Here is a 25,434-nt window from a genome sequence, read left to right as displayed (position 1 = left end):
CGTACCAACCCTGTATGGACATATGACTACCTCATATAGTTAGTTAGTGCGGTTATAAAGCGCTGACTGTCAGCTTTGACTCATGTCTCACATTTATATATATTGACACATCTATATGACTACGGTTTACTAACCGACTAACGAAAAGAAATGTTAATCAGACATTGAATATAGCTACACTGCTGTATTAATGCACACGCAACATACGTATATATATACATATTGCACACAAGCGAGTGACCGATGGGACACATGCGGTAACTAGATATTGCCGTTTGGACAAACCTTATATTATTGTCTATTACAGTGGTGATAAATGTCCATATTGAACAGCAAACAACAAGAAAACAAATCAACTTCAACAACAGGTAACTTCTTATCAGCGCCTTATTTACAAAACAATAATTGATTCTTTGTTACGCGCAAGACTACAGTAATTATTATGAATGGTTCCTTTGTGCCTATAATCAGTTTGTTTGCGTATAGTGCACAAGGAATTTCACAGCTCGTCACGCTCACGAACTTTATAATTAGGGTTTTCAAACCATCAAGATTTCTAAAGTGTTGTCAAACGGTATTCGACAGTTGGCATGCGAGATAAACGTAAGTAATCACAAGACCACAAACAACACAACAACATTTATTTTATAAGATAACACTGCGCAATAAGATGTCCCACATTATGTTCAATATAACTGTCACCATAAACTAGACGGCCGCATAATAAATCGTATTGTACTCGCGTCAATTCTGGTCAATGGTTTTATTAAGTAATTGGTTAAAGATAAAGCCGCATGCTAATCTAGAATTGGCCTAAATTACGTCCGTATAAGAAACCTCGCCGTTTTCATAGATATAAGCATAAGCCTCTCTCTTTTAGAGATATTGTTTAATTGCGACTTTCCGTCTATGTTAATTCATTCAATACCATTTTAGGTTCAAAGAAATAATGGCTTTAAAAAAAGAGACAACAATCATTAAAACACGCTATAGTTATGTACAACCATATGTTGTATATATAATTATTTCAGATAATACCATCGAATGAAAGTCTGTGTGCTTTATGTAGTTAACATGATTATAGATAAACAGTGAGTATGGGATTGTTTTTGCGCAAGATAGTTGTTCTCACTTCCAAGTTTACTAAAGGAAGTTCGACGTGACACAAATATGTGTTTGTTTGTGCAACTGCTTTGCGCAATAAAGTAACGCTGTTGTGTGAGCCATGACAGCTTATTGACATTTCAGCGAGTAAGGGTTTGCTTCGTATAACAGCTGACATAACACCGAACTAACATATGGTTAATTAGAGTTGTCGCGTCTTGAGATGCCATAACAGATACGACACAGCAGGGAAACTTATCATAGATGGCACAGAGGAACGCGCGAGTCAGAGATGTGTTACAAGTAGTAGATCGGTAGGTGTGAGTTAGGTTCGTGCAATAATTAATGAAAAACTGGATACCACACAGAAACTGCTATTTCGCACGATATTTCGTCTCTTCTATAAGACGGTGAGAAAATTGCCAAGATTGGCAAAATAAGAAAGGTTTTTAAGGATAAATTGAACTGTTTTAGCAAAAGAATTATGTTAATACTGCGCTACCCAGATAAATCGTTGTCGTACAGCAGGCGGAACGTTGATACAGTATATGATAAATATTTCGCTTGCTACGTATATGATAAATATTTCGCTAGCTACGTGTCTATCTAACCACCGCCGCAGTGTGATAAGAAATATGATGTGTTTGTTGTGATGCAATGTCGAGCAAATGCAACCTATTTGCAGTTGTAAAGTTCCTTGAATAAGCAATAACAAAAAGTTTGGTTTATTGAACACAGGCATTTTGTTTTGTGCAAAACAGTTCTAATTCCATAAAATATTAACCCTCAAATAACGTCATTGCTAACATCTTGTTTATGCAGCTCGGTTTAAAATCGACTTAAAATAATTTAAAACGTAAGAGATTTTCTAAATGAGGTTAAATGGAAAGATCGTTCGCGGTCGGTTTTGTGACGTCAGGTGCGACGCGCTAGGATAATAAAGAGAAAAAAGTCGCTGTTTATTCATGACGCGCAGTCGGTATTATCCGGCGTCTCGTATTCAAGCGGCTGCCAGTGTAAAGCAGTCTGTTTGTTGGTAGTCACTTGTGAGTACTGTAGTGGGAATGGCTCGTTTGTTAAATAAACGAGAAAATATAAATGTTAGGAAAGTAGAAAACAACTTTTAATAAGGTTTATTTAGTATTTAGCTAGCAGTAAACTGTATGTAAGATACATATGCTGGTTCAAGACAGGACAGACGATTTAGCGTTACGAATGAAGGCTGAAAAAAAGTTCTCTTTACTGCATACACACAATATTATTGCTTAAGTGGGGTCGTTTCACAGTAGGCAGTAGCTATATACAGATATGCTTGTTGTTTTAGTTAGAACGTGTAAACACAGACAAAACACCACGAGAGAACGGAAATTATGTTTTTTTGAACTATATATCATATTACAGACAGTAGTTTGCATATTGCCTGTGAGTTGAATCGTTGCTGTTTCTAAACTCTTGGCGCACTTTTAGCCGGGGGCATCATTGAGTCACATAAGTTCATTAAATCACGTCACATTTGCAGATATTAGAATGGCGTATGTTTTACTGTCCCTCACTGACATCAGCCGGCAGTCGCTGGGACGAGCTATGTTTGCTCGTCTTGTGTTAGAAGATGACGTAAGCAACGCTCATCAATTGCTGCAGGACTTCATCGTAAACTATCAACTTCCGAAATTAATAAAGCTAAGTATACTACGTGCATTTATACTTGCGCTCGACCGTGGCCATACTTGTCTCTCGGACAAAGACTGCAGCGTCACGTCATGCAAGAGGAGGTTCTGGGATGAAACACATCATGCACCTGAGTGTCAGTTCTTCAAATCTGAGACTTCAATGCACGAAAGACGTTTCCGCGCGACAGCGCTCTCAAGGCAGTGTGTGCAAGTTGTCATGGCAACCTGGGGTGACACTGTGTTTTCACCGGGTGTGCTCGTCGAAAATGGATATCCCATCGGGTTATCACTGCGCATGCGCCAATGGCTAGTCATGTACGCTGTGGACGGGTTTCTGATGTGCCATGACATTTGCCAAAGCTCCTTCCCCATTACGTCTGGGCCTGACGTCACGACCTTCCAACAAAAAGCTGACCAGTTTCACCTTTGCGCTTCGGTTAAGGATCTACGCAGGCAGGTATGCGAGAAGGCAGAAAGAGAGAAGAAAAACAAGACCCCGATGGTATTGGATCTAAGAGCAAGAGATACCAACGTCCATTGTACAAGGGCTGCATTGACCGCCCTCAAGCTTGCGCTAGAGAGAACGAAATATCCCGAACCGTCTGAATACTTGGTCCCCGAACAGACTGTCGGTATGTATATACAAGTATATTACAATACCTTTTTGTAACATTCAATTAAGTCCGAAAATCCGACCACGCAATTATAAAGTTGTCTCTCCTCGAAGGGATAAACAATAAGCATTCATTCCTACAGAAGACGGGAACAACTTGGTTATTGCATTCGTATTAAACATCTTTAACCGCAAATTTCGTTCATTTTAAGTGGACAACCTTTTGTAATTTTTTTCTTCACTTTAACAAATGTATGTAATCCATTTTTTCGTATAAGTTATGGTATATAATATTCAGGTTTCTAAATTCCCAGGTCCATTGGGCGCTCCTAAATCGGTTCCAACGATAAAACTTGAAGTTGCTGTCATCGGTTCAATACACGATTGGTTCTCGGACGTTCTCCTGAGTGTGTTGCAGAAATCTAGGATAGAAGGACTAAATATTGATCTATCGTCGTTGAGGTAATTTACGATTGCGTTCTATTTATTGAAGTGTAAAAAAAGACATAGCACGTCAAATGTGAAACCTAGATAGTATATTATTCACAACCAGATACGATTGTACTATATATACTAACTATACATCGGCAGCGGTGTACCAACGATATATAACCGGATTCAACTGGTTTCATTTCAACTTTACAGTAAAAGCTGATAAGAAAAAACAAATCCTATATTTCTCTGGCAGATTTGAAGACGTATCTCCTCACACTGCTGGAAGAATAATCCGAAGTTTGCCGAATCCTTCCGAAATCCGGGAACTTAATTTTCGCCACGTCGATCCCCAATGCTTGTTACAGGCACGTGATGCTCTGTGCGACGTCACAGGAGTTGAACAATTCGCCCTCGCTACATGTGACTATCACCCAGCTACATACACCTCAACCGATGTGAGTTCTAATTTCTTTCACATATAAACGCAACTGTACGTATAAAGGGTCAGATGTTGTATACAAATTGCCAAACGAGCAGTACGCGTTATATACTGTTGCCGCTTGCCGGGTTGCGTAAATTGAAAATTGAAATGATTGGGGTAATTAGCAGTAGTAAGTGACAGGCCCAGGAAGCTAATATGGGCTTATAAATATTAGAATGGGAATAGATACATGGAAATAAAACATTTTATATTTAGACCCTAACACTGTGGAACGAAATATTTTCTTGTTGGCCAAAACTGCGGACCTTGGAATTTTCTGGAATCCGAATGTGCTTCCACCTAGCAGATGGATCGATCAGCGGTGTTACCCGTGGCGCTAAAGAATTTATCCGCATCCCGCCGTCGCTTCGTTCCCTTGAGTTCTCCAACGACAGCGTTACAACCGATGTACTATTGTGGCTCAACGCTTATTACGGGAAACGTAATGATGACGTCACAAAGGACCATGATGACGTAACACGACGTTGCTGCTTACGCACAATGAGGTTTAGGCATGAAACCGGGTTGGCAAGGCAACAAACACGTGATCGTTTGATGGACGTTTTATCGACCGGAAAACACTTCATTGAAGACGTCACAATTCACCATTGTGGCATCACAGACGCAGATGCTGATGACGTCATAAACCTATTTGATAAAGGTTTGACATATTTACGCAGACTTGTGATTCTCGAACCGGCGTTTTTGTGGAAAACAACAATCCGTGTTTTTAAGGCAGCAATGATAAGAAACAATCCAGCAAGTTGCAACGAACTTATTTCTTTCTCGGCCCTAGTTCCGCGGGCCAGCGACACAACTGTAGACCCTCAGCTGGTGAGTATGCAAGCGAAATTCCCTATTTCGAGAAACCCGAGGTGCGCGTTTGAAGAATCTTTACAAAAGCTCGCTAAAGATCTCGGATACGAAGGTTTGGAAATTGAATTATTTTGGGAACCAGAATGTGACTTCAGTTGATGATGTCACGTAAACACAATGTGCAACAAACCAATTCATTTATTTATATGAGAACACTTTATTGAAGCCCAGCATTTCATATTTCTCTTTTTAATCGTAGCAATAATTACTAAGTACTGTTGTTGTATCATTTTGTTGTAATGACATAGTACATTAACAACTGTGACTAATGTACTAATGATCACTGTTCCGTATATTTATTAATACACAACCTTTCGTTATTATAAACTTGAATGTGCAGAATGAAATATATTCCATATTGCACATGTTTGTTAACTTTCACAAAGTGCAGTATGAACTACAATCCTGAAAAAGACATTCGAAGAAGAAATGTTGCTTTTTAACAAAATCCCAAGTCCACATGATTTTTTTTTGTCAGATCAGTTATTGGAAATGTATTATGCCTGGCAGCAATAGAATACAAAATCCTAGTGATATAAAAAAGAACAAGTCAAACCAAATGTCCGTCGCAGTTTTTCTCTTTGAAATATTTAGATAGAGCTTCAAGTGCTTTTCCTCTGTGAGAGATTGAATTCTTAAGCTCAGAAGACATCTCAGCGTAGCTGGGAATAAATAAATTAATTTAATATTAACTTGGTGTATTGTAAAGTTAAAAATACATATGGCCACTAACCCTCAATATTTAAAATGTATTTCCCTTAAAAATGTCAAAAGATCTAAATAATATATAGAAAACACCAATAACCTATTTACACAACATATATGCATTAGGATTGTTGTCGTAGTGCCAGACTTGTAATTTCTTGTGGCAAACTTATCAGATTTATCAGGATGCCACAATACATTAACCAATTAGTAACTATATACATCAAGATAATTTCAATTTAATTTGTAAAAAGTTTAAAATGCAAATGTAAAACTTACGTTTCATTAAATCCATTTGGTTGAAAGCAAGGATCCCAACCAAAGGTCCTTGGACCACGTGGGGGAACTATTGTGCCCTGCAGAAAAAAAAGAATATATAATGACATAAAACTTGTCAAGTGTATCAAAGAATACAGAAAAACTTAATTAAAAGAGCGAGAGTAAAAACTCATCAGTTTCTATAATATAAAAGAATGTAATTGTTTGTCCTTGCGTGGCAGGGCAATAACAGACGTTTTAAAATGGGTGTTCTGTTTCATACACCTTGTACCGCTTACGAATTATTGAATATATCATTTTGTGGGTGCCACAACTGAATACTTAACCTACCTCACATTTTCCCCGGAATAACAAAACATCATCTCCCTGTAACCCATTACTGTATGCAAACGTACATAAGGCGTAACCACTCTTATCTTCCCATCCATCCAACATCTTATAGATTCCTTCTGGACCCAACTTTTCCAAAAACCATTTTCTAAATGCAACAATCAATGATAAATGGTTTAGTCTGCAGGAATACAAAGATATTAAACGTCTTTACTAATTTAAAACTTGGCTTATCGGATTTAAGTTTATTCGACTAGTCACTATACTCTACACATGTGAGGTCTAACAGCAGGGCATGCCATGGCACCCAAGATTTAGGTCGAAGTTGGCCCATTACCACATAGACATTGGACCATAATTTACATACATTTATTATGTATTTACTCACACGTAAGGACCAGGTAGCCCGCCCATTGCATTGAAACAGAGACAAGTATCTTCAATAAGAACTGGACCACTTAGTTGTTTTGATGCTTCCGCACATTTCTGCTTTGATACATCATCAGGTTCACCCTGGTATTCTGGCACTGTGGGATTAAGTAGAAGGTAATGACGGTTATTTTATAACGTAATTTACTACATCCTGTAAGGTGGTATTGGATATACCGTATATTCTATGCATTGTTAATGCTGCCCTTGAAATTCACGGTAAAAGTAGTGTTTGTAAATATTCATGAATTTTCATAGTACTGATTTATTTTGTTGTTTTTTTTTGTATTAAATTACATGACACAGGCTGGTATTTTTACTGTAGTTTATCGAGCCATTTAAATATTTACATGCAAATGTACGTAGTCAATCCGTCTACTCTAAAGCAAAGTAAAAATTAAACAAAATACAACTTACGGTCAAGGGGGACACTTGTAATGTTAATGGAGCTACTTCCATGTAGAAATTGTTGCACTTCTTTTAATTTGTTCTTGTTGCCGGTTACAAATGAAATAGTTTTACGCGACGCCATATTACACACAGCAGAATTACCTGTGTCTTGTTTTTGTTGTCGAAATAGCCCGGCATTTAAAGAACACACGTGGTTTTATGTTCCCGCCAAAATTACAAAACGCATGTTACGTACAAGGTAGGGTGTTGTGTTTTTGTAAATAACCTAAAAGTGAAATGTAATATATGTTGTTTTTTTTAAATGACCAAGCTTTTTTACTACTAATCATTAGGAGCGAAAATGCATGCATTACTGGTTGTACTTTTATTTATGTCCTAAATTGTTTACCATATGTTAAATAAATAAACTGTTTTTAACTTTTTATAGATATTTATAACTTAATCTGCACAAAATGTTTTGTCCCGCCGGAGAAAGTGGTTCTGAAAGCGACGATTTTGACTTTGGAGATACTGAAATATCTCTTCAATCTTTATCAAGTGATAATAAAGAAACAACATTAGATGAGGCGCCTGTATCAGAGAAGCAGAAAACTCGTAAGTTATGCATTGTTGACGACACAAAAGAAGACACACAACAAAGCATTCTACTTTTACAAGATTTTCAAAATGCAATTATTACTGGAAATGTGCAGAAAGTAAATTCTTTTTTAAAAGTTTGCCCAGAATTATGTAATTCACCTTTAACCACTGGATGGTTGCCATTGACATACGCTTGCTACTTCGGAAACCTGAACATAGTTAGAACCCTGGTTGCATTTGGATGCGATCGTTCGGTAACAGGGAGTGATGGTTGCACTGCTTTAATGGCAGCTTGTAAAAGTCAGAACTTATCGCAAGAGTTGAATGATATCATTAAATTATTGATCAGTTTGAAGTGCGATGTTTTTGCTTGTAGTGCAACATCCCAAAATGCTCTTATGTATGCATCAAAACATGGAAACATAAATGCATGTATTCAGTTACTGGTTGAAATGCTTGTACAAGATCAGAATAAAATCAATGCAAAAGATAACAAAGGCTGGACAGCATTAGATTGGGCAATTTTTAAAGGCAATCAAGAGATTGTTAAACGGTTACTTGAAAGTGGTGCAGATATTTGTACTTTTCACGAAATCTCACATTTTGCCGAAAATTTGATTGAGCTGCTGAATAAAGTCATGCCATGCAAATCAGAGGATAATGACAAAAGTGTAGACAAAAGAGAATATAATACAAATAATGAAGATAAATCATCACAAATGCCCGATAAAGTAAATTCAAACGAAGACGCAGGGATAGATGTAAATAAGCTGTGTAATACTTCATCCATTTATGAAAACATATTTGATTCTCAATCTGAGCAGCTAAATGATGAAAGCAAAAATGAGGTTTACTTCCTTAAGCCTTCGGCAAATGTTTCAGACCAAACCTTTCAAAAGTATGTCCTATTTAATATTTGTCAGTTTTTGATAATTGTTAAGTTGTTTCTCCGTTTCACTTACTATCATATCTTTAGATTTGGGCAGTTGGAGTTGTTTCTTTGTGGTTTAGAATTGTCTCATTTAATCCCATTGTTCTATGATCATGATGTCAGATTTGAACAATTGTTGTATCTTACAATAGAAGATCTAATCACCATCGGAGTTTATCAACTTGGAGCAAGGAAAAGAATTCTTGATTCTGTAAGTTCAGTTTAACAGCTACATGTTACACAAGTACTTCCAACATAAAAGTGATCTGCGGTAATGTATAAATGTATGCATCTGCAATATATTATGAATTATGTTAAAGTTTGAGGGCAAGTTTAATAGTACCTTTTCTCCAGATTAAAGACTGGCATTCAAGCACATGGAAAGAAGGAAGTCTTCCTAACTTATCTCAAGGATTAACATTGGAACAACTAAGATCTGTAATTCAAACTTCTTCCGAACATATACTGTGCATAAGCAGTGCTCTCAGGTTTTTAAAACTTTTTTATATTTATTTGATCATAACAAATCATGGGTCCCCAGGTATGTAAGAATTCAGATGAAATCTCAGCCCCAAGTTTTTATCCCTTCATCTTCTATGTATTTGGAAAAAAATCCAAAAGATGAATTCGAATTAAAGGTAAATATAAACTTTTTAAATTTCTTGCAAACCTATTCAGAATTGATATGCATGAATAAAACTTACCCTCTTTCTTACCCAAGCTTCATAATCCAATGAGCAAAAAAATAGTTAGCAATAATAGGCCAAAAGCCCACATGAATAAAAACTTTTGTGTAGTAATAAAAATGCTGTCAACTCTGTTTTCATTCAGTTGCATTTGTTGTTGTCCAATGTGCTGGTTAATGTTTACAAAACAGTTGAACTCATGTAGGTTGCTGACTTGTTGCAATCAACACACAGTCTGTGTTCATCAATGAAGTCTTTGCATTGTGATTGGGTTCAACTTAGCAAGAACCAGTTTGTAGATGTTAAATACACACAAGTGGATTATATTTCTAATACAAAAACAAACAATGGAAAAGGAAAATACGTCTCAATTGCTGTGATTTCACTGATATTTGCTATATTAGCAATAAACAGTGAAACGACTAGGGTAAGACAACTGACTAATAAAATATCAACAACAGTATTTCCCAAACTTATACAATGGAGCAAAGGGTGGATGTTTTGAAGCAAAATAATGAACACTTCCAAATGCCATTTATGAAAAAAAAGTAAAATTTAACAATCTCGCTTTTCTGCACACTGATTTTTTTGGAACGAAATTGTGTAAAAGTTTCAATTCAACTGTGTTGTAATATCTTTATTTTATTTGGTAATTTGATTTACTGTGGATCTACTCTGACAATTTTAAATTTTTCTTTTCTGCTATTTCTAATTTTACTGTTTTTAATTTCACAAATACACAAAGATTTTTAATTTTTTGAGTATCTTTTTCTGACGAAAATTCAATAAAGGCTCCAATACACACTAATTTACATAGCTTAAATGTAATGTCAGTTCACAACACTAACTGATCATAATATATAAAGCTCAAGTAATAAATTAGTTCGTTGTGTAATAGTTAAAACAAAATCAACTGACATGACGTGATAACTGCAATATAAAAGGCAATCCCAATAATTTAATTATATGTTTTTATAATGCTCTATTATTTAAAATACGCTTGTGTAACTATAAGGTTTAAGGAGATCTGTTATGTCAATATTAAAAATAATCTATAAGCTTAATTTTCCATTTTGAATTATTCACTACTTGGCACTGAAGCAATATTAATAACAAAAACAATGCAAGAAAAAAAAATTGCCAACAAATTAGTAAACACAAACATAAATTTAGCACCTTCCACAATGATGGAACGTAATATGAACACAGAACACTGCATTCTTCATATTAGTCTATATCACACAAATTATAGACAAGATAATGCATGAAATTAAACTGGTTGTCAATTATGTGAGCTATGACAAGATATTTGTCTGAACTTCATTACAATAAAAACAATTAAAAAAAATCAAGTAATTTATTGCAATGACACATATTTAAAACCTGTATTCCTTTTGGTATTAGACATTAGTCAAAACCTAAGTAAGTATAAAAACATTGAAACTGCAAAACTAAAGGAATATAGAATATATTAGAGCTGTGAACAAGTTGACTGATGTGTAAAATTATTAGCTATTGTTGCTTGCTTCAACACACATCTGATGCAATGCACAATGCTTAGTTTAAAACATTTGGCAATACTACTCATGTAAGTAAATACTAAACAATCATATTTTGAAACAATAGGCAAGTAGTGAACTGCATCTTATATACTGGGTAATGCAACCAATTTAACAATGACATGACAGGATGCTTCCTAAAAATGACTAACTTATTATCTTCAGTTTGTCATGATTATAAAGATTGGTCTCATTATCCACTATGTCTCTATTGCATTATCTGTCTGCTTAACTTTAGTATGTTTTGGCTGATCAAATCTTTTACCCGACTTAATAGCAAAAATAGCATACAACACATAAGCTGTAGTTACTGCTACTGCTGACAAAATAATTAAAATTCCAAACTGGTCAGGGTCGGGCAAGATTAAAACAGCAACATACATAAGCAAATCCATCAGCATGTTGAGGGAGGTTTGGACGCCATTTACGATCCCACGCTCAGATTCAATAACATTTTCCTGAATAAGTTGAGTCATTGCTAAATCAAAACTCCACAGCCCAGCTCTTGCAGCCACAAGTCCAGCAGTAAGCAACCACATTGATAGGAAAGATACTGGAGGTTTAACTCCTTTCAAACACCGGAAAAGTACCTCAGGTTCCAATACAACAGCTCCGTCTACAGCTGAAAGCAAAGTGGTTTCACTAAAATTGCTTGCAGGTTGTAAGGTGGTGTAAGAAGACATGTTCTGTGTCACAAGAGAGCTTAGAGTTGGCTCAACAGTTAAATTCTGGTTAACACTGTTTACTGGAAGCAAAAAGAATGGACTTCCAGCTACAAACACAGACGCCACACAAGGTATGAGTGTCAGAACTTGAAATATTCCAGAGAAAAGTCCGGATTTAACTAAACCAAACCTTGCGCTTAGTAAAGGGAAAACAAAGGTTCCAAGAATGCCAGTGAAGCCTGCAGCACCAAGCACAATACCAACCAGCAACTCACTAAAGCACTGATTGTAAGCGTATGAAGTTGTCACAAACCCAAACCCAAGAACAGTAAGATATAAAAATGAAAAACCCAGCCCCGCAAGAGCAATGACTTGGTCAGTATATAGTTTCCAACCATCCTTAATGACTAAAATGAAACCAAATACTTTTTGAAAAACACTCTTTTTCTTCTTTTTTTGTTTCTTTTCCATTTTCTTCTCGTTTTCGTTGATTTCATCTTGCTCCTCTTCCTCAACTCCTCCTCCTAACTCCTCCATCTCAATTTCATCTTCTTCTTCTCTTCTTTTTATTGCAAGATCTGGAGTTCGCTTATACACCATCCTCAAAAGAATATATTCACCAAACATGGAGGCGGTGTTCCAACACAGAATAAAGACGGCTCCTCCTGTCAAGGTGGCCAGAGCCATGATCTGTCCACAGGCAATTGGTGACAAAATCTTTGTAAACAGATCAATTCTCCTCATCGTTGCGTTTAAATTAGTGAGGAAATCCGTTTTCTTGGCAGCAATGACAACGATCCAATCTTTTTGCAATATAATCTGAGTAGCTGTACTTGCAAGGGTCCCAATTGCTCCCAGAATAACAGCAGCTATCTGGACAACAATCAAATAGCTTGAGTTAATGTCCCCAAACTCCCGATTTAGAAGCAAGATTAAAGCACTAATGATCACAGACATATTTTGAATCACAAGTGTCACTTTCACTGCAGTTAGACGACCAGTTCTGTCAATCCAGTCCCCAACTAATGGAGCAAACATAAGCACAGAAGCAGATAGTGTCAACCCATACGCTGCAGTCAAAAACAGGGACTTTGGATCCAAATCTGTAAGAAACAGTGGAATTGCAAAATACCACATTCTGTCCCCCCATGATGACATGAAATGTCCCATGTAAATAAGCGTTGATGTTTCAAACATGTTTTCTTTTATTTAGTTACAGCAACATTTTATTAATACAAATGACCTCTTAAAAAGAATACAAATTACACGTTATTACATGTTAGTTAAGATACTGATTTTAGTGAATAAACCTTCCCTCACCTTATTTGCTAACCACTAACCCTATAATCACTAAACCCCAGTCAACCTTTAACCATCAACCTCTAACTTTAATATAAGCAATATATTGTTCATAACTGTTTCCGTGTGTAAGGGAATTTGCCAAACACGGAAACAGTGCGCGGGCCGTAGGTTGCCGACCTCTGCTCTAACACTTTCCACCAGCCTGTCTTGCTATGTACCAAAGGATTCTTCATTAGTACCTAGCCCTATTCTGAGCACAGTTAACTGCCAAGTTATTGTGTAAAAGACACGAAAAGCTCAGCTATAAGGATTTGCAATGTTTACCTTTACCTTACTACGTGGGAAATTCCCCGCCATTAATAAACCACATTAAACAGGAATATAGAAATCGTAAACAAAAATAAGGTTTTGTAAAACACTGCGTAATTTAAAATTGTTGTTGTTATTAGAAATGCTAAGTAGGCTTTCGAGTAATGTGGACGCCTTTTTACGTGACCGTATCTAAGATACCATTTAGAACTTATCGCGATGATCGCAGCAGGTTGTAGGATTGCTGTTTTGCTACCAATATCTACCTAGTTAACACATTCTAGTTACCTTAAAACCCAATCAAAACTATATACTAAGATCACCCAAGTAGTTAAACGATAGCAAAGACACTGTAGTATATGTATACTGCTTCTAATAATCGTCACGTGAACAACGAACACAACTAATCGCATCTACTTCCTCACGTTTATACATTAATCAAAATTAGTTTCGTCGGCATTTGACTGCGAATTTATGAAGCGAGTTAAAATAGTATAGGATAGCCCTGTTTTGGGAACAAACCAAGCTATACGAAAAAACGTTACTGGAATGCGCTAACGTAAAAATGCGATGTTCTCTGTGGTTGCACTTTCAGGAGTCGGAACGCTGACTGGCAAAAATCACTCGCTCGTAGTAATTGTGACGTCATAAAGCATGCCGCGACATGCATCGACGAACAAAACACCACATAACGTAACCTCGAATTCCAACGATCTACTTTATTCTAGTAAACTGGATGAAAAAGTCATCCGCACAACAATTTATGGCAAAAACAATAAAGTAACTCTATTCAATTAAATGCTGTTTAATATTTTTCAAAATTATTTCTTTAGAATTCGATTGATATGACTTGTCTTTCATCATGCTTTGCAATTTGGCGATTTCATTTAACCTGTTAATTTGTCCATATTTAGTACAATGTTTGTTTTCTTTACCATGGGTCATAAAACTATGTGCTTAACATAACACCAGCTTGGACCCCTCAGGACCTTTAAGTTAAGATAATATTTAAAGACTTCAGTTACTTGATTACCAGAAAGTTTACGGTTGGAACCTAGCGAAACTATATATGTTTATGGTAGATAAAACAGCCATATAAACAAGAACTTACATGTGTTTCTGGGTTCGTTTACTTCTTACACGCCTCATGTCTTTGTCTGTTAACGAAACTTTCTCAACTTTTTGCAAAGAAGATTCTTTTTTGCGTTTTCGACGAGACTTTTTCTTTGTTTTAGCAATGACAATTGGAATTTCAGATGTTAACTTTGGTATTTCGGTTAGAGCAAGTTTAAGTCCATGCATATCCCCAACCACTGGATTTTTTGCTCTCTGCTTTGCTTGTTTCTGTTTCTTTGCAATTCTTTGATTGACTTCCAATTCTAGAGTTTTATAACAATTTCCAAATTACTTGACATTAATAAACTTCTGGGTTTTTGGCCAACCCTGTTTTAAATTCCAGTCATTACTTATTTCCCGACATGACTGTAGGGTCACATTCATACATAATAAAATAATTTACAATAGAGAGTTCAAAATATTTGTACAAAATATGAATCTGTATAAAAAACTATTTTGTTTACAGAAAAATGTGTCTTACTTTGAAGGAACATTTCACGTCTTCGATTCATTTTTTCTTTCTTTGTTTTCACTGTTTCTCCAAAACTCTCGGTCACTCGTTTTTTTGACAAAAACTTGGTTTTACCCGATGCATCATTGTTCTCTATTTCACTTTCTTGTAGACTTTGTTTGGTCAAAAGTGCTGGGTCGATTTTTAAACCAAAGAAAGGATTGTTCTCCAGGTTTGGTAAGATTTCTTCCTAAAATAAACCACGTAAAGTATAACATGCTGTAATACAGTGAGTGGTGTTAGTAAGGAATCTTTCCCCCATCTTATTTGCTAACCATGAACCTCTAACTAGTAACCCCTATAACCACTAACCTCTAACTACTAACCCCTATAACCACTAACCATCAACCCCTAACCACCAGCCTATTCTGCTATGTACTGGAAAATTCTTACGTGTGTGTCTTTTACCAAGACACTAAACCGTAATTGCCTAACTGTTTGGTCTACAATATATAGGGTAGAAAATAGCAGGCCAGGCTAAACAGTAAAGTATGTAAAAAAAGATGTGTGAATTGCATAATAATGCATAAGCCTATTGTTACCTTGTCATTGTTATTGTAATCATTACTTTCTTCTGGTTCTATTTCTTTGTCGCTTGTTGCAACTTTTGTTGCCTTTAAATGAATCCGTGACTTTTTGCTTCTTACTTTTCCCATTGTTATTGAATGTGTTTCCAAAAGGAGGTTCCTGTTTTAAATAGTGCGAGGAGTCTGAACATTTAACACATGACATACGTCACACATGGGAATATTCGTTTAAAAAATCCCCTTATATGACATTTGTATAGATGTTTGTTTATAGTAATTTTTACCAACAGTGCGGTTAGCGGGAAAACTAATAATGTAGAAAAGTTATATTAGGTTTTAAAGTTTTTTCTTTGTTCTAACGAGTGATATAAAAGGAGGATGTGAATAAATTTACCAATATTTGATTTCTATTACGTTCGCGCTACATTAGTTTGTTGATAAATTTGATAACAATGTAGTAAAGATAGTAAAAGCGGTGTACGTAGTTCTTGTATGTATGAAATATGATTCTTGACTCGCCAGACCAGTCTGTTTCAAGTGAAACTCCAGTTGAATTTGGAGACTTTCACTTAACAAAGGATGATTGGTTAAACTTACCGAACGGGGCTCTACTCTTCAAATCTTACGAAAAATATTTGGGGGACGAAAATCTTGAACAACTTGGTAATTACGAGTATTTTATTCAAAATGATTGTGAATAATGAATATTTCTTGTAATAATAACTAAATAATTGTGTATAGAAGAATTATAATAATAAATTGGTATTTAATATATGTCAATATGCACTTTAATATTTTTTAATAACACCAACATTATTTTCTACACATGTCACCATGTGTAATTTAATAATAAAATATAATTACAGACGCACATGTCTATTTTATCACATTTAAAGGTAAATGGACTTCTATTTTTTTTGGTATTTTTTAGAAGAATATAAGGAACCAGTAACGAGTCAAGATGCTTCAATGGATGAAGAAGAGTCTCTTGCATCATCGGAGACGATCCCAGAAGAAAATGGTAATGAAGGAAACAGGGGAGCTCTTCCATCCAGTGAGGAAATATTTGAGAGGATTTTGTTGAAGTTTGATGAAGAAGATGTGGTTGCTATGGCAACAAAACTTGGACAAACTTTGCACAAGATCAGTGAGGATCATCAGGAAGATGACGTTCATGATCTTGCTCTCGCAGGATACTTTTCCTCCACTATGGAGGAAGAATATGACCAAGAAGTGATGGGAGAAGCAATCGTAAGCCTTGAGAAGCCCAAATGTATGTCAAACAGGTGATTTTAAAATTTCAGTTATAAATAAGTGCACATGCCAAACCTAGAATTTTCTACTCTGTGTTAATTTAATTTGTTATAAACAAGGATGCAACAGAATTCTGTGTCTTAACTTTCAAATTGTTTCAATACCCCCTGTATGTAAAAACATTTTCTGCAAATAATCATAATTCATAACATTCTCCTTCATTTCTGAAACTTTATCAACAGATCCAGTATCAAAAATCAGAAAAAAACAAACAGAACTAATCTCGCGACTTAGTCGTCATTTCATGAAGAACCGACATGAAGTTTCAACAAGTTCCAGCAATAATTCAACTGAAACAGAAGATTCAGCCACAAATGTAACAACTTTGAAGCAATATCAACTCTCTCCAGATCTTTTCCAAGATTTTTCTTCTTTACATGGATCTTGTCCACTCGCGTCTCAAAGTACTGACAACAAACCCAATGAAAATACATTAGCTAGTGCCAACTCACAACTTTCAATATCTTCTGCTCTATCTACCACACAAGAAGATTTAAAGGCCGGGAAATATATATTCAAATCCGATCTTAGAATTTATAAAGAAACTATATCAGAGTATGAAGCTGGTTCTGAGGTTCACAGCTTAAAATTCCCTTTTGATTTTATGCTTTGGATATATAAGCAATGGCAGCAATAGCAGGATGTGTCATGTCACTTGTAAAACTTGGCTTGCATTGTCAATTTTATTTTCATCATTCTCTGTCTTTGCTGTGGTTGGTTCATTTTGTATAGAACTTGTTTTTGCTGTGGAACGTGTGTGTTTTTATGAACTTGTATTGATATTTTATACCTGGGATTTTATGACTCATCACATAACTTTATTGTGTTATTGAGTAAACATTTTTACATAACTTGTTTTTTTTTAAATTTATACAAAGGTAACTATCTACATAAGATGACATTGCAGTCAGGTCAGGTTAGGTTAGCTGCAAACTCTGTCTTACACTATGCAAACCCATAGAACAGTTATTAGAAACAACTAAAGTAGTTTTTAAACAGGTTTATCCAATTAATCTGTATTTAATTCCGTGCACCTAACTAACTATAAGCTCTTTGTCAGCTTTGAATAGACCGTATACTACATGCAACCTTACATACACAACTCACAATTAGACAATCCCTGCACCAAGTTTGTTCTTCTCTGATTCTTTTCTCCATTTCCTCTCTGCTCCGGTTTTTCTAATTGAAACAATTTTTTCAATAAAAACCTGAAAAAATATAATAAAATGAGCAATTTTTTTCGCTTTAAAGTTACATTAATTTTGTAACATATATTCGTGTAATAGCGTATAAATAAGCATAACAATGTGTGTACAACACTTTTAAAGGTGATTTACATATAATTTGTTAATCATACTAACAAGATAAAAAAACGGTTTAAGCCCTTACTTTCTTTGCACTTTTGCAGATACAGTTCTTTCCTCTAACCTATTGATTTCATTGCACATAGCGGCGTTTTCATAAACCAATTGTTTCGTGGTTTTCCTCAGCAATTTATAGCGTGCCCGATATCTGCAAAATGCGTGAGTTTAGAAAAAACTTCTGTAGTTAAAGGAGAAACTTTGGAAAGTTTATCACAGCAGAAATAATACGACATTTAATATCTCTTGAGTTATCAAGGTTCATACAGTACCACCATGGTTCTCTAGCCTGTAGTTTATGGTAATGGGCTAACTCTGGCATAAATTTTAGATGCAATAGCATGCTACGTTGTAGTACCTCATTTAAGTAAAATAAATAATACGAAAAACGTCAATGTTACCTTGCATCGGAATCATTTTCGTCTCTTCTTGCTTCCATTATATTTATTAAAATATGAAATTATACGCAGGGGGCATCCCCGCCAATTGGCAATAGAAATATTATACTAGCATTAATTCCTCCCCAATGCCCATGTGATAATATTTTATTAAAAATTCTAAAATCAGTTGGCGTGCGGTTTTCATATCGAAATGCATTATAACATCATAATGAAACGCGTCACTTGTTGAAGTATGATTGACAAGCATTATGACACACAATCGCCACATACAGCATTCTAATTAATTTCAAATCCCGCTCTATTTTTATTCTACGGCTTCCACAATCGAAGTAAGCCATCTTCTGAATAGGTAGCAATCAAGTTTGTATGTGGATGATGGGATATTCCTATTACATCTTTTTCATGGACTGTAAGTGTACGTTCTAACTTGCCACTTGTGGCAGAGAAGCAGTAAAGCACCTGTGTATTAAAATACATTGAAACCGTGCATAACAGTAACTGGCAGATTTATAACTTTTAACCTAAAATAACCAGTTTAATACTAAATGTCTGCTTACATAAAACTTAGTAATAGCTTTAATAACTATAAGCACTTGTGTGTGGAAGTCACCTTTTTTACCAGTATGGCTCAGGGCATATTACACAAGCTTAACACACACAAATAATAACCAAATATTTCATTACCTTATCTTCTCCAACACAATAAATCCACTCTCCACGTGGTGAAACTGTTGCACACACAAAGTCACCACCCTCACGCTTACCAGAGCTAAACGAACGGACTGTTTGACCCTGAATGTAGATTGATGCTTAATTTAAAACTAAACAGTAAGCATGAAGTGGTTAAAAGTAAAAAAAAAAAACAGTGTAAGTCTGGTGTATGAGAATAAACCCATGTTATAACTTAACAGTGATCATGAGGTGCATAAATACATCATGTGTGTGTGGTGTACGAGAAGACAGTTGACACCTATGTTGTAACTTGACAGTGAGCATAGAGAGTATGAGGATCATGCATATAATACACCATGTGTGTTTGGTAAGTAAGAAGATACACATATCGTAACTCATAACTGTACAGAAGCATGATATACACACAGTGTAGCCACAAACCTGCATATTCATAATAGACACGGTACTTGATCGATTACAAACAACAAAATGTTCTTGATTCTTTGGCAATAAATGAACGCTGTTAACGGTAACATCTTGTTGTCCAGCACCAAGAGATTTGAATGTGTTGGTGCATTCTGTGCTTTTAACATTCCATATCTGGGTAGAAAAAGGGTGTTCACAACAAGATATATAATATAGAGACAGGTTTATAAAACAAAATTAATAATTTGTTTTCTAAAAATAAATTATATATATATGAATAAATATTAAGGTAAAATATTTTACATTTTGTAATGCAACTTTTCAACAATATAAAATTACAGTGATTAACCCATAACGACTTTAAAAATTAAGACTAAATTCTTTACCATAAAGTAAATTAAGCAAACCATTAAAATTAAGAAAAGTTTGATCACATGTTGTGTCACATATTGTTTGAAAAACATTTTCATAAGAATAGGAAACATAGAACATAATGTTTAATATTTGATCTTTACCTTAACATTGCCATCAGATGAAGCACTTATAACATGATGCCCATCTAACATAAACACAGCTTCATTAACAAATGATGAATGGCCACGCATTTCTTTCAATGTCTTGCCAGATTTTAATCCGTGAACTTTAATAGTTTGGTCAAATGAAGCACTGAGGACCTGTGTGTTTTAATTAAAACAAAACAAAAAAAATGTTATTCAGGTTTTTGCACATAGAACAAATTTAGAGACAGAATTTCAAAGCTGGCAACTAGTAACCTCCTGCCAGCTTTATATATATAATGTAAGAATTTAGCAGACAAAATTAATGGCAGTTTAATAGAACTAAACTACTTTGATGTCCAAGCTGTAGTAATACATTTTCTTATTTTACAGTCAAAACAATGTAGAAAAATATGACTTAAGGTTTAAAACAAAGTAATTCCATGGCATAGTTACCTGACTTCCATCTTTAGAGAAAGATACACTGGTAACACCTTTGGTGTGAGCTCTTTCAAATCTCCTCAAGCACTGACCTGTGCTCATTTTCCAGACCTGGATATGTGGGTGTTGTAATTATTTAAAGTGCTTTTAACTTAAACATAACTCTTACTACAAATTTACCACAATGATTCCTGTAGTCATCATAGGTGTTACATTATTAACAAAATCAGGGGCATCAGTGTAAAAATACAGGTACACTCATAATAAACGAACAATCTACTGTTTTCTATGATCATCTAATTCTAATAGTAGGGTAAAATTTCTTTGTAGTTTAAAACTGGGATGTTAAAACAATGTCACTTTGTCACTTTTGCTCTAAAGTTGGAATGACACACCCCAGACACCCAAAACGTGACGCCCATGCTTGTATTGCAGCATTAAAATAGTCACATTAAGATTAGAACCTCCATACCTTTATCTTTCCCTCCTGATCACCACTTGCCAGCATCTCACTATCTCTACTGAATGCAAGGCACAACACGGCTTCCTCCATCATCATGAAGCGATCCTGAGCTTGAAACTGAAGATCTTTACGGATTTTTCCAGTCGCAAAATTCCAAACTTCTATAAAACCGTCCACACTGAATATAACAAAACCAGAAGGGATGAATTTAAATATTTCAAACGAATGCAGGTTGTATAGTTATGGTTGGTATGAGCTTGTAACCGCAGGGCCACAGATTGGAGTGAAGGGTAATAATAATGTCAGTTACAACAAAACAAGGTGCTGTTTTAACAAAACAAATGCTGTTTTGCTGTTAATAAGTAGCACACATGTGTAACATACTGATAAATATTATTAAATAACATATTTCCCTCTCACAACTTGTAGGTTGATGTTAAAAATAAAATATTTGAGATAACGATTTTACCTATTTACCTAAATAATGAATAAGAATTGATTCTCTAGTATATGCGTTAGACTTGACTCTTAAGTAAAGTAAAATGATCACAGCTAGTGGTTTAATGTTAAGATAATTGAGAAAATGATGAATAGGTGATCATTACAATGTTTACCTTCCAGTGACCAAGTATTGTCCATCAGGTGAGAACCTCGCACATTCAACATGGGATTTTTGTCCAAACTTGATCGTTTTGCTGATCTGTGTAGGAAACCTCTCATCTTCCTCCTCGAGGACGGTCGATGCTTTTCCTCGGAACAAATCGATGGTGGAGCCGGGTGGGAGAAGCCCTTGATGTTGCTGCCACTTTAATGCTTGGCCGAGCAAAGCCATGAGGCGCGACGGGGGAACTACACTGACCTGGGTGCAATGAGAACCGGGAATATTATACAAGATTTTAATGATTTGGGTTTTAAATTGATTTTTGATGAATTTCTATAAATAATTAAAGTGCAACTGTACTATTAATATTTGCTTTTATGGGTGTTAAACAATATGCAATATTCGCAATATAATAAAACGAAGTATTGCATTATAAAGTAATAAACAAAAATCAAGTCCAATGAATAGTGTTGTGTACTTGAGCTTCGGTTTGAAAAAGAGACTAATGATTTCCGGCGAATATATAATGATACTAAGGGACAAGAAACTTACTTCTTTAGCGAGAGAATAAGCGATGGCTGCCCTTCTTTTTTCCTTGGTTGAACCATCCGGGTAAGCTTCTCGTGGATCAAAATATGAGCGAGCGAGTAAGTTCTCAAGGTGAAGGTACCGGTCCGCTTGTGCGTGCTTTAGCGCCATCATTGGGTCAGTTTGTCGAAGCAACGAACGTGCTGCACCAAGCTCGCGAAGTTCAATCAACTCAAGAACAATTTGTTCGTATAAATCCACCAGTGTTTTGTCGGGGAGTTTCAGGGATTGTATCGCCTGTAAGGAACAAAAAACTTGATCAAATATCATTCTATTATACTTGGGAGATCCTACAATGTGGCATGCCATATCTCATGAGATTTTGGCCAGAGTAGGTCCATTACTCATATATTTAGGAATCAGGGTACAGACCAGTTAGTGACCACTACGTTATGGCAAGGTGTCTTGCACAAGGACATATACGCCTATTAGTATTCAGCACTGTACCCAGAATCCTTTTAGTACAATGGAAGCACCAAACTACTGTCCAAGGCGCCAGATCAACTCGATTGACCACTAAATCTAGTATAAGAAACTAAACAAAAAATAACATCTATCAGCACTGTATGTACCTGCAGTACTGTGTCCCAGTGTCCATTATTAATATCATTCACAAAACCATCAATGCTTTCTACTGTGTTCAATGAGATAGTCGATTCTTCCTATAAAAACAGTTGTGAAACACTGCACAGTATTTGGCTGGAAACACTGTAGCTAATGTTACCTGCAACATAGCTAAGGTCCTATGCAAGTTACTCTCTTTCAAGTATTGTTCAATCAAACGCACAACGTCAGCAGATTCAATTTCCAACGACATTTTGATAAAGTTATTTTCTATCAACTATCATGCCTATTGTTATAAAATATAAAAAGACAATTCAATGGGAATTTGGTCAAAATTGACGGAATGCAGCATCACACACATATATATATATATGATAATCAGATAAAGATTGTTGTTGGGTGTTGGTTTATAAACAAAAACTACACAAACAATAAAAATACAATAAAAGATAATTTTATACCATTAAAGATACAAAACCACTGAACAAAAGTCACTTTAATTTTTCTGGCATTGGGCGCTCAGTTTATTTACTGTTTTTGTGGGAAGTTATAGGATTTTAACAAAAAACATTTTACGCCGCAAAAAATAAATAAACTCAGTGGCCACTGGTGGATAAGTTCATTTGACATACATTCAATTATTCGTAAGTACAAATACCTAGCATTATAAAAAAACATAAATATTCTCAACATTAAACTCTTTTTAATCGATTAAATCTTTTTGTGTTTAATTTGGATTGAGTTCCCGAAAATTTATTGAAATTTGAATTATTTGTACTTGAAAATGAGATTTTTGAACTAGACGGCTTGTTTGTTCCAGTTAGATTCACTTTGTTAAAATACTTTGTTTCGTATTCCCAGGGTATTGAAGGTTTTTTGTTTACGTTCTTTTTAAAGCGATTGGAGAAAACCCTAATTGGTGGATTTTCTTCAAATGTTCCAACTGTTGATTTGATCTTAACATAAGGAATGCCATATTCAAGACAGTGGAGTTTCCTTGCTTTCGTGGCAGGACTGTCAACTTCTGGGAGTTCGTTTTTACGCTTCAAAGGACTCGTTTTAGGCGACTTCTCATCATCTTCAAGGAACGATGAACTGAGTGTTGGATTCTTCATCAAAATAGGTTCCTCGGATGACCAATCTCGATTTCCTGTTCGTGAGTTTTGCAATGGAGTAAGAAACTCAGGGGCTGGACTTTCTGCGATTAATCGAGATACAGCTGAGGCCCTTGTATCACTTGGAGATGAGATTGCCATTTGTAATGCTTTTATTTTATGCTTTAAACTTTTGTTTTCTTGCAGCAAGGACTCTTCATGACTTCTTAAATTGCTGTTTGCAGATTCAAGTTCTTCAACTAAATCATGTTTTTTTAACAAAATTTCTTCTTTCCGATGCAAATCTCTCCTGAGTTTCATCAGGTCTGAACTCATTTTAGATTTAGACTCCTTCAGCAGCTCATATTCTTGCTTCATTGCAATGCAAAACGTTGCAAGTTGTTTGGTACCAGCAGACTGCGAACCCCCTGTATACTGTTCCATCATATTATCAACCTCACTCTGCTGTCCCGTCAAAACAACTTCGAGTTTTTCCAAAGTTCGCAAACGATGTCGTAGCTTTTTTGTCTCCTCTTTACACAGCCTGGCGTCAGAAACCTCAGTTTTCATCACATTCATACTTGTCTTTAAAATATCCAGTTTATTTCGTTCTTCCGTTAATTGCTGTTTTAACTTTTTAATCTGTTTCTTTAAAGTGTCTTTAACATTTTCCAAGGCCGTTATATTCTCTTTGAATTCAGTTTTCTCTTTTTCTTTTTTCTTTAAATTAAGGTTTAGTTCGTCTACCTTATTTTTTAAAACATAAGCATCCAATTCATTTTGCTCTTCATGTGGTTGATTCAGATAAATTTTCCCAATAATTTGCTTCATAGTTATATGGGTTCTGCATTGTGGGCAGGATTTTTTACCAGTGCTGGTAGTAATCCACGTGTTCAAGCACAAGGCATGAAATAGATGACCACACGGTGTAACACTGATGTCGTTTTCAGTATCAAAATAATCCGTACATATGACACAATTACCACGAAAAGACATGATGCTATACTTAGGAACGTAGCCAAGAATGTTCTATAATAAAAGTACAGCACATTACTTAATAGGTTAATGAGCAAACATTAACACTTCAGTTAACATACTACACAATATATCATCCTAATTAGGCGTCTTTAATCTGTACTACATCGGTTAATTGTAAGGCATATGATGAACATTTAAATGCAAGAAGCAACATTTAAATCAAGCTGAATTCTGCCAAAAAACACAAAGTGTTCCAAAACAGTGTTGCCAAATAAAAACATGGAGGTTGCGACGTTCAAGAAGTAAGGTGGGGAGCTTTTTGCAACGAGTTGTTTTATGCCTGGCAAAGTACTACATTTGGCACGATTTTCTGTACCGTCAACTGATGTGGATTTTGACTGGTAACTCATTTACCATTTAAATACAATGAATTTACCACCAGGGGTATGTTTACGTCAGTTTAAGAAATGCTGCTCTAGCCCAAAGTTTGCAGGCTGGAGGATCGATGCTGTCGCT

General features: G+C 35.4%; 9 protein-coding genes across 11 annotated transcripts; 3 read left to right on the top strand and 6 right to left on the bottom strand.

Moving 5' to 3' along the window:
• Positions 1–2,125: 2,125 nt before the first annotated feature.
• Positions 2,126–5,542, top strand: LOC149730712 (uncharacterized). Of its 2 annotated transcripts, XM_089884452.1 has the most exons (5): positions 2,126–3,406; positions 3,702–3,849; positions 4,076–4,277; positions 4,520–4,964; positions 5,039–5,542. In XM_089884452.1, the coding sequence occupies exons 1-5, from the start codon at positions 2,632–2,634 to the stop codon at positions 5,188–5,190; spliced, it is 1,722 nt and encodes a 573-aa protein (XP_089740578.1). In that variant the 5' UTR covers positions 2,126–2,631; the 3' UTR covers positions 5,191–5,542. The 2 variants fall into 2 exon arrangements, with proteins under 2 accessions (XP_089740578.1, XP_089740577.1); XM_089884451.1 differs by having other exon boundaries at positions 2,129–3,406; positions 4,520–5,542.
• Positions 5,460–7,588, bottom strand: LOC149730711 (inosine triphosphate pyrophosphatase). The gene is made up of 5 exons (XM_089884470.1): positions 7,340–7,588; positions 6,882–7,020; positions 6,494–6,641; positions 6,164–6,240; positions 5,460–5,841 (listed from the first exon to the last, which is right to left on the bottom strand). Exons 1-5 carry the CDS (start codon positions 7,452–7,454, stop codon positions 5,730–5,732), a joined length of 591 nt encoding a protein of 196 aa, XP_089740596.1. The 5' UTR covers positions 7,455–7,588; the 3' UTR covers positions 5,460–5,729.
• A 197-nt stretch (positions 7,589–7,785) lies between these two features.
• LOC149730710 (uncharacterized) lies at positions 7,786–10,282 on the top strand. 2 transcript variants are annotated; one of them, XM_089884454.1, is made up of 5 exons: positions 7,786–8,810; positions 8,889–9,054; positions 9,198–9,331; positions 9,385–9,481; positions 9,735–10,282. In XM_089884454.1, the coding sequence occupies exons 1-5, from the start codon at positions 7,786–7,788 to the stop codon at positions 10,032–10,034; spliced, it is 1,722 nt and encodes a 573-aa protein (XP_089740580.1). In that variant the 3' UTR covers positions 10,035–10,282. The 2 variants fall into 2 exon arrangements, with proteins under 2 accessions (XP_089740580.1, XP_089740579.1); XM_089884453.1 differs by having other exon boundaries at positions 7,786–9,054.
• Positions 10,276–13,847, bottom strand: LOC149730709 (ferroportin-like). The gene has a single exon (XM_089884457.1). The coding sequence runs from the start codon at positions 12,948–12,950 to the stop codon at positions 11,289–11,291; it is 1,662 nt and encodes a 553-aa protein (XP_089740583.1). The 5' UTR covers positions 12,951–13,847; the 3' UTR covers positions 10,276–11,288.
• A 211-nt stretch (positions 13,848–14,058) lies between these two features.
• On the bottom strand, positions 14,059–15,678 carry LOC149730708 (uncharacterized). The gene is made up of 4 exons (XM_089884469.1): positions 15,534–15,678; positions 14,962–15,181; positions 14,476–14,743; positions 14,059–14,256 (listed from the first exon to the last, which is right to left on the bottom strand). Exons 1-4 carry the CDS (start codon positions 15,645–15,647, stop codon positions 14,151–14,153), a joined length of 708 nt encoding a protein of 235 aa, XP_089740595.1. The 5' UTR covers positions 15,648–15,678; the 3' UTR covers positions 14,059–14,150.
• Positions 15,533–18,735, bottom strand: LOC149730706 (uncharacterized). Its single transcript, XM_089884473.1, has 4 exons — positions 18,595–18,735; positions 18,222–18,344; positions 17,940–18,040; positions 15,533–17,576 (listed from the first exon to the last, which is right to left on the bottom strand). Exons 1-4 carry the CDS (start codon positions 18,630–18,632, stop codon positions 17,479–17,481), a joined length of 360 nt encoding a protein of 119 aa, XP_089740599.1. The 5' UTR covers positions 18,633–18,735; the 3' UTR covers positions 15,533–17,478.
• On the top strand, positions 15,988–17,687 carry LOC149730707 (uncharacterized). The gene is made up of 3 exons (XM_089884468.1): positions 15,988–16,181; positions 16,450–16,791; positions 17,015–17,687. Exons 1-3 carry the CDS (start codon positions 16,022–16,024, stop codon positions 17,467–17,469), a joined length of 957 nt encoding a protein of 318 aa, XP_089740594.1. The 5' UTR covers positions 15,988–16,021; the 3' UTR covers positions 17,470–17,687.
• Positions 18,721–23,204, bottom strand: LOC149730705 (WD40 repeat-containing protein SMU1-like). The gene is made up of 10 exons (XM_089884458.1): positions 23,007–23,204; positions 22,855–22,944; positions 22,247–22,519; positions 21,708–21,952; positions 21,103–21,271; positions 20,646–20,741; positions 20,208–20,366; positions 19,708–19,866; positions 19,279–19,386; positions 18,721–19,053 (listed from the first exon to the last, which is right to left on the bottom strand). The coding sequence occupies exons 1-10, from the start codon at positions 23,097–23,099 to the stop codon at positions 18,904–18,906; spliced, it is 1,542 nt and encodes a 513-aa protein (XP_089740584.1). The 5' UTR covers positions 23,100–23,204; the 3' UTR covers positions 18,721–18,903.
• On the bottom strand, positions 23,133–25,340 carry LOC149730704 (E3 ubiquitin-protein ligase TRAIP-like). The gene has a single exon (XM_089884463.1). It carries the CDS (start codon positions 24,934–24,936, stop codon positions 23,539–23,541), a length of 1,398 nt encoding a protein of 465 aa, XP_089740589.1. The 5' UTR covers positions 24,937–25,340; the 3' UTR covers positions 23,133–23,538.
• Between the last annotated feature and the right edge of the window lie 94 nt (positions 25,341–25,434).

The sequence above is a fragment of the Ciona robusta genome, chromosome 9, assembly GCF_009617815.1.
Source record: "Ciona robusta chromosome 9, ASM961781v2".
Lineage (NCBI taxonomy): Eukaryota > Metazoa > Chordata > Ascidiacea > Phlebobranchia > Cionidae > Ciona > Ciona robusta.
This window is presented reverse-complemented; position numbering and strand designations above follow the sequence as displayed.

Excerpts from the sequence above, each read along its gene's own strand:
- LOC149730710 (XM_089884453.1), top strand. The coding sequence starts at position 7,786 with ATGTTTTGTCCCGCCGGAGAAAGTGGTTCTGAAAGCGACGATTTTGAC. Across the intron at positions 9,055-9,197 it reads GGAAAAGAATTCTTGATTCT|ATTAAAGACTGGCATTCAAG; the intron begins GTAAGTTCAGTT and ends CCTTTTCTCCAG. Across the intron at positions 9,482-9,734 it reads AAGATGAATTCGAATTAAAG|GTTGCTGACTTGTTGCAATC; the intron begins GTAAATATAAAC and ends GAACTCATGTAG.
- LOC149730708 (XM_089884469.1), bottom strand. The coding sequence starts at position 15,647 with ATGGGAAAAGTAAGAAGCAAAAAGTCACGGATTCATTTAAAGGCAACA. Across the intron at positions 15,182-15,533 it reads ATTACAATAACAATGACAAG|GAAGAAATCTTACCAAACCT; the intron begins GTAACAATAGGC and ends GGTTTATTTTAG. Across the intron at positions 14,257-14,475 it reads AAACGAACCCAGAAACACAT|GTTAAATGAAATCGCCAAAT; the intron begins GTAAGTTCTTGT and ends ACAAATTAACAG.
- LOC149730706 (XM_089884473.1), bottom strand. The coding sequence starts at position 18,632 with ATGGAAGCAAGAAGAGACGAAAATGATTCCGATGCAAG. Across the intron at positions 18,041-18,221 it reads TCTGCAAAAGTGCAAAGAAA|GTTTTTATTGAAAAAATTGT; the intron begins GTAAGGGCTTAA and ends ATATTTTTTCAG. Across the intron at positions 17,577-17,939 it reads GGTGCAGGGATTGTCTAATT|CAAAAACAAGTTCTATACAA; the intron begins GTGAGTTGTGTA and ends CACGTTCCACAG.
- LOC149730709 (XM_089884457.1), bottom strand. The coding sequence starts at position 12,950 with ATGTTTGAAACATCAACGCTTATTTACATGGGACATTTCATGTCATCA.
- LOC149730707 (XM_089884468.1), top strand. The coding sequence starts at position 16,022 with ATGATTCTTGACTCGCCAGACCAGTCTGTTTCAAGTGAAACTCCAGTT. Across the intron at positions 16,182-16,449 it reads CGAAAATCTTGAACAACTTG|AAGAATATAAGGAACCAGTA; the intron begins GTAATTACGAGT and ends GGTATTTTTTAG. Across the intron at positions 16,792-17,014 it reads AAGCCTTGAGAAGCCCAAAT|ATCCAGTATCAAAAATCAGA; the intron begins GTATGTCAAACA and ends CTTTATCAACAG.
- LOC149730711 (XM_089884470.1), bottom strand. The coding sequence starts at position 7,454 with ATGGCGTCGCGTAAAACTATTTCATTTGTAACCGGCAACAAGAACAAA. Across the intron at positions 7,021-7,339 it reads TACAAGTGTCCCCCTTGACC|TGCCAGAATACCAGGGTGAA; the intron begins GTAAGTTGTATT and ends TTAATCCCACAG. Across the intron at positions 6,241-6,493 it reads TATTCCGGGGAAAATGTGAG|GGCACAATAGTTCCCCCACG; the intron begins GTAGGTTAAGTA and ends TTTTTTCTGCAG.
- LOC149730704 (XM_089884463.1), bottom strand. The coding sequence starts at position 24,936 with ATGTCTTTTCGTGGTAATTGTGTCATATGTACGGATTATTTTGATACT.
- LOC149730705 (XM_089884458.1), bottom strand. The coding sequence starts at position 23,099 with ATGTCGTTGGAAATTGAATCTGCTGACGTTGTGCGTTTGATTGAACAA. Across the intron at positions 19,867-20,207 it reads CATCTGATGGCAATGTTAAG|ATATGGAATGTTAAAAGCAC; the intron begins GTAAAGATCAAA and ends TTTTCTACCCAG. Across the intron at positions 19,387-19,707 it reads TGTCTATTATGAATATGCAG|GGTCAAACAGTCCGTTCGTT; the intron begins GTTTGTGGCTAC and ends ATCTACATTCAG.
- LOC149730712 (XM_089884451.1), top strand. The coding sequence starts at position 2,632 with ATGGCGTATGTTTTACTGTCCCTCACTGACATCAGCCGGCAGTCGCTG. Across the intron at positions 3,850-4,075 it reads ATTGATCTATCGTCGTTGAG|ATTTGAAGACGTATCTCCTC; the intron begins GTAATTTACGAT and ends TTTCTCTGGCAG. Across the intron at positions 4,278-4,519 it reads CTACATACACCTCAACCGAT|ACCCTAACACTGTGGAACGA; the intron begins GTGAGTTCTAAT and ends TTTTATATTTAG.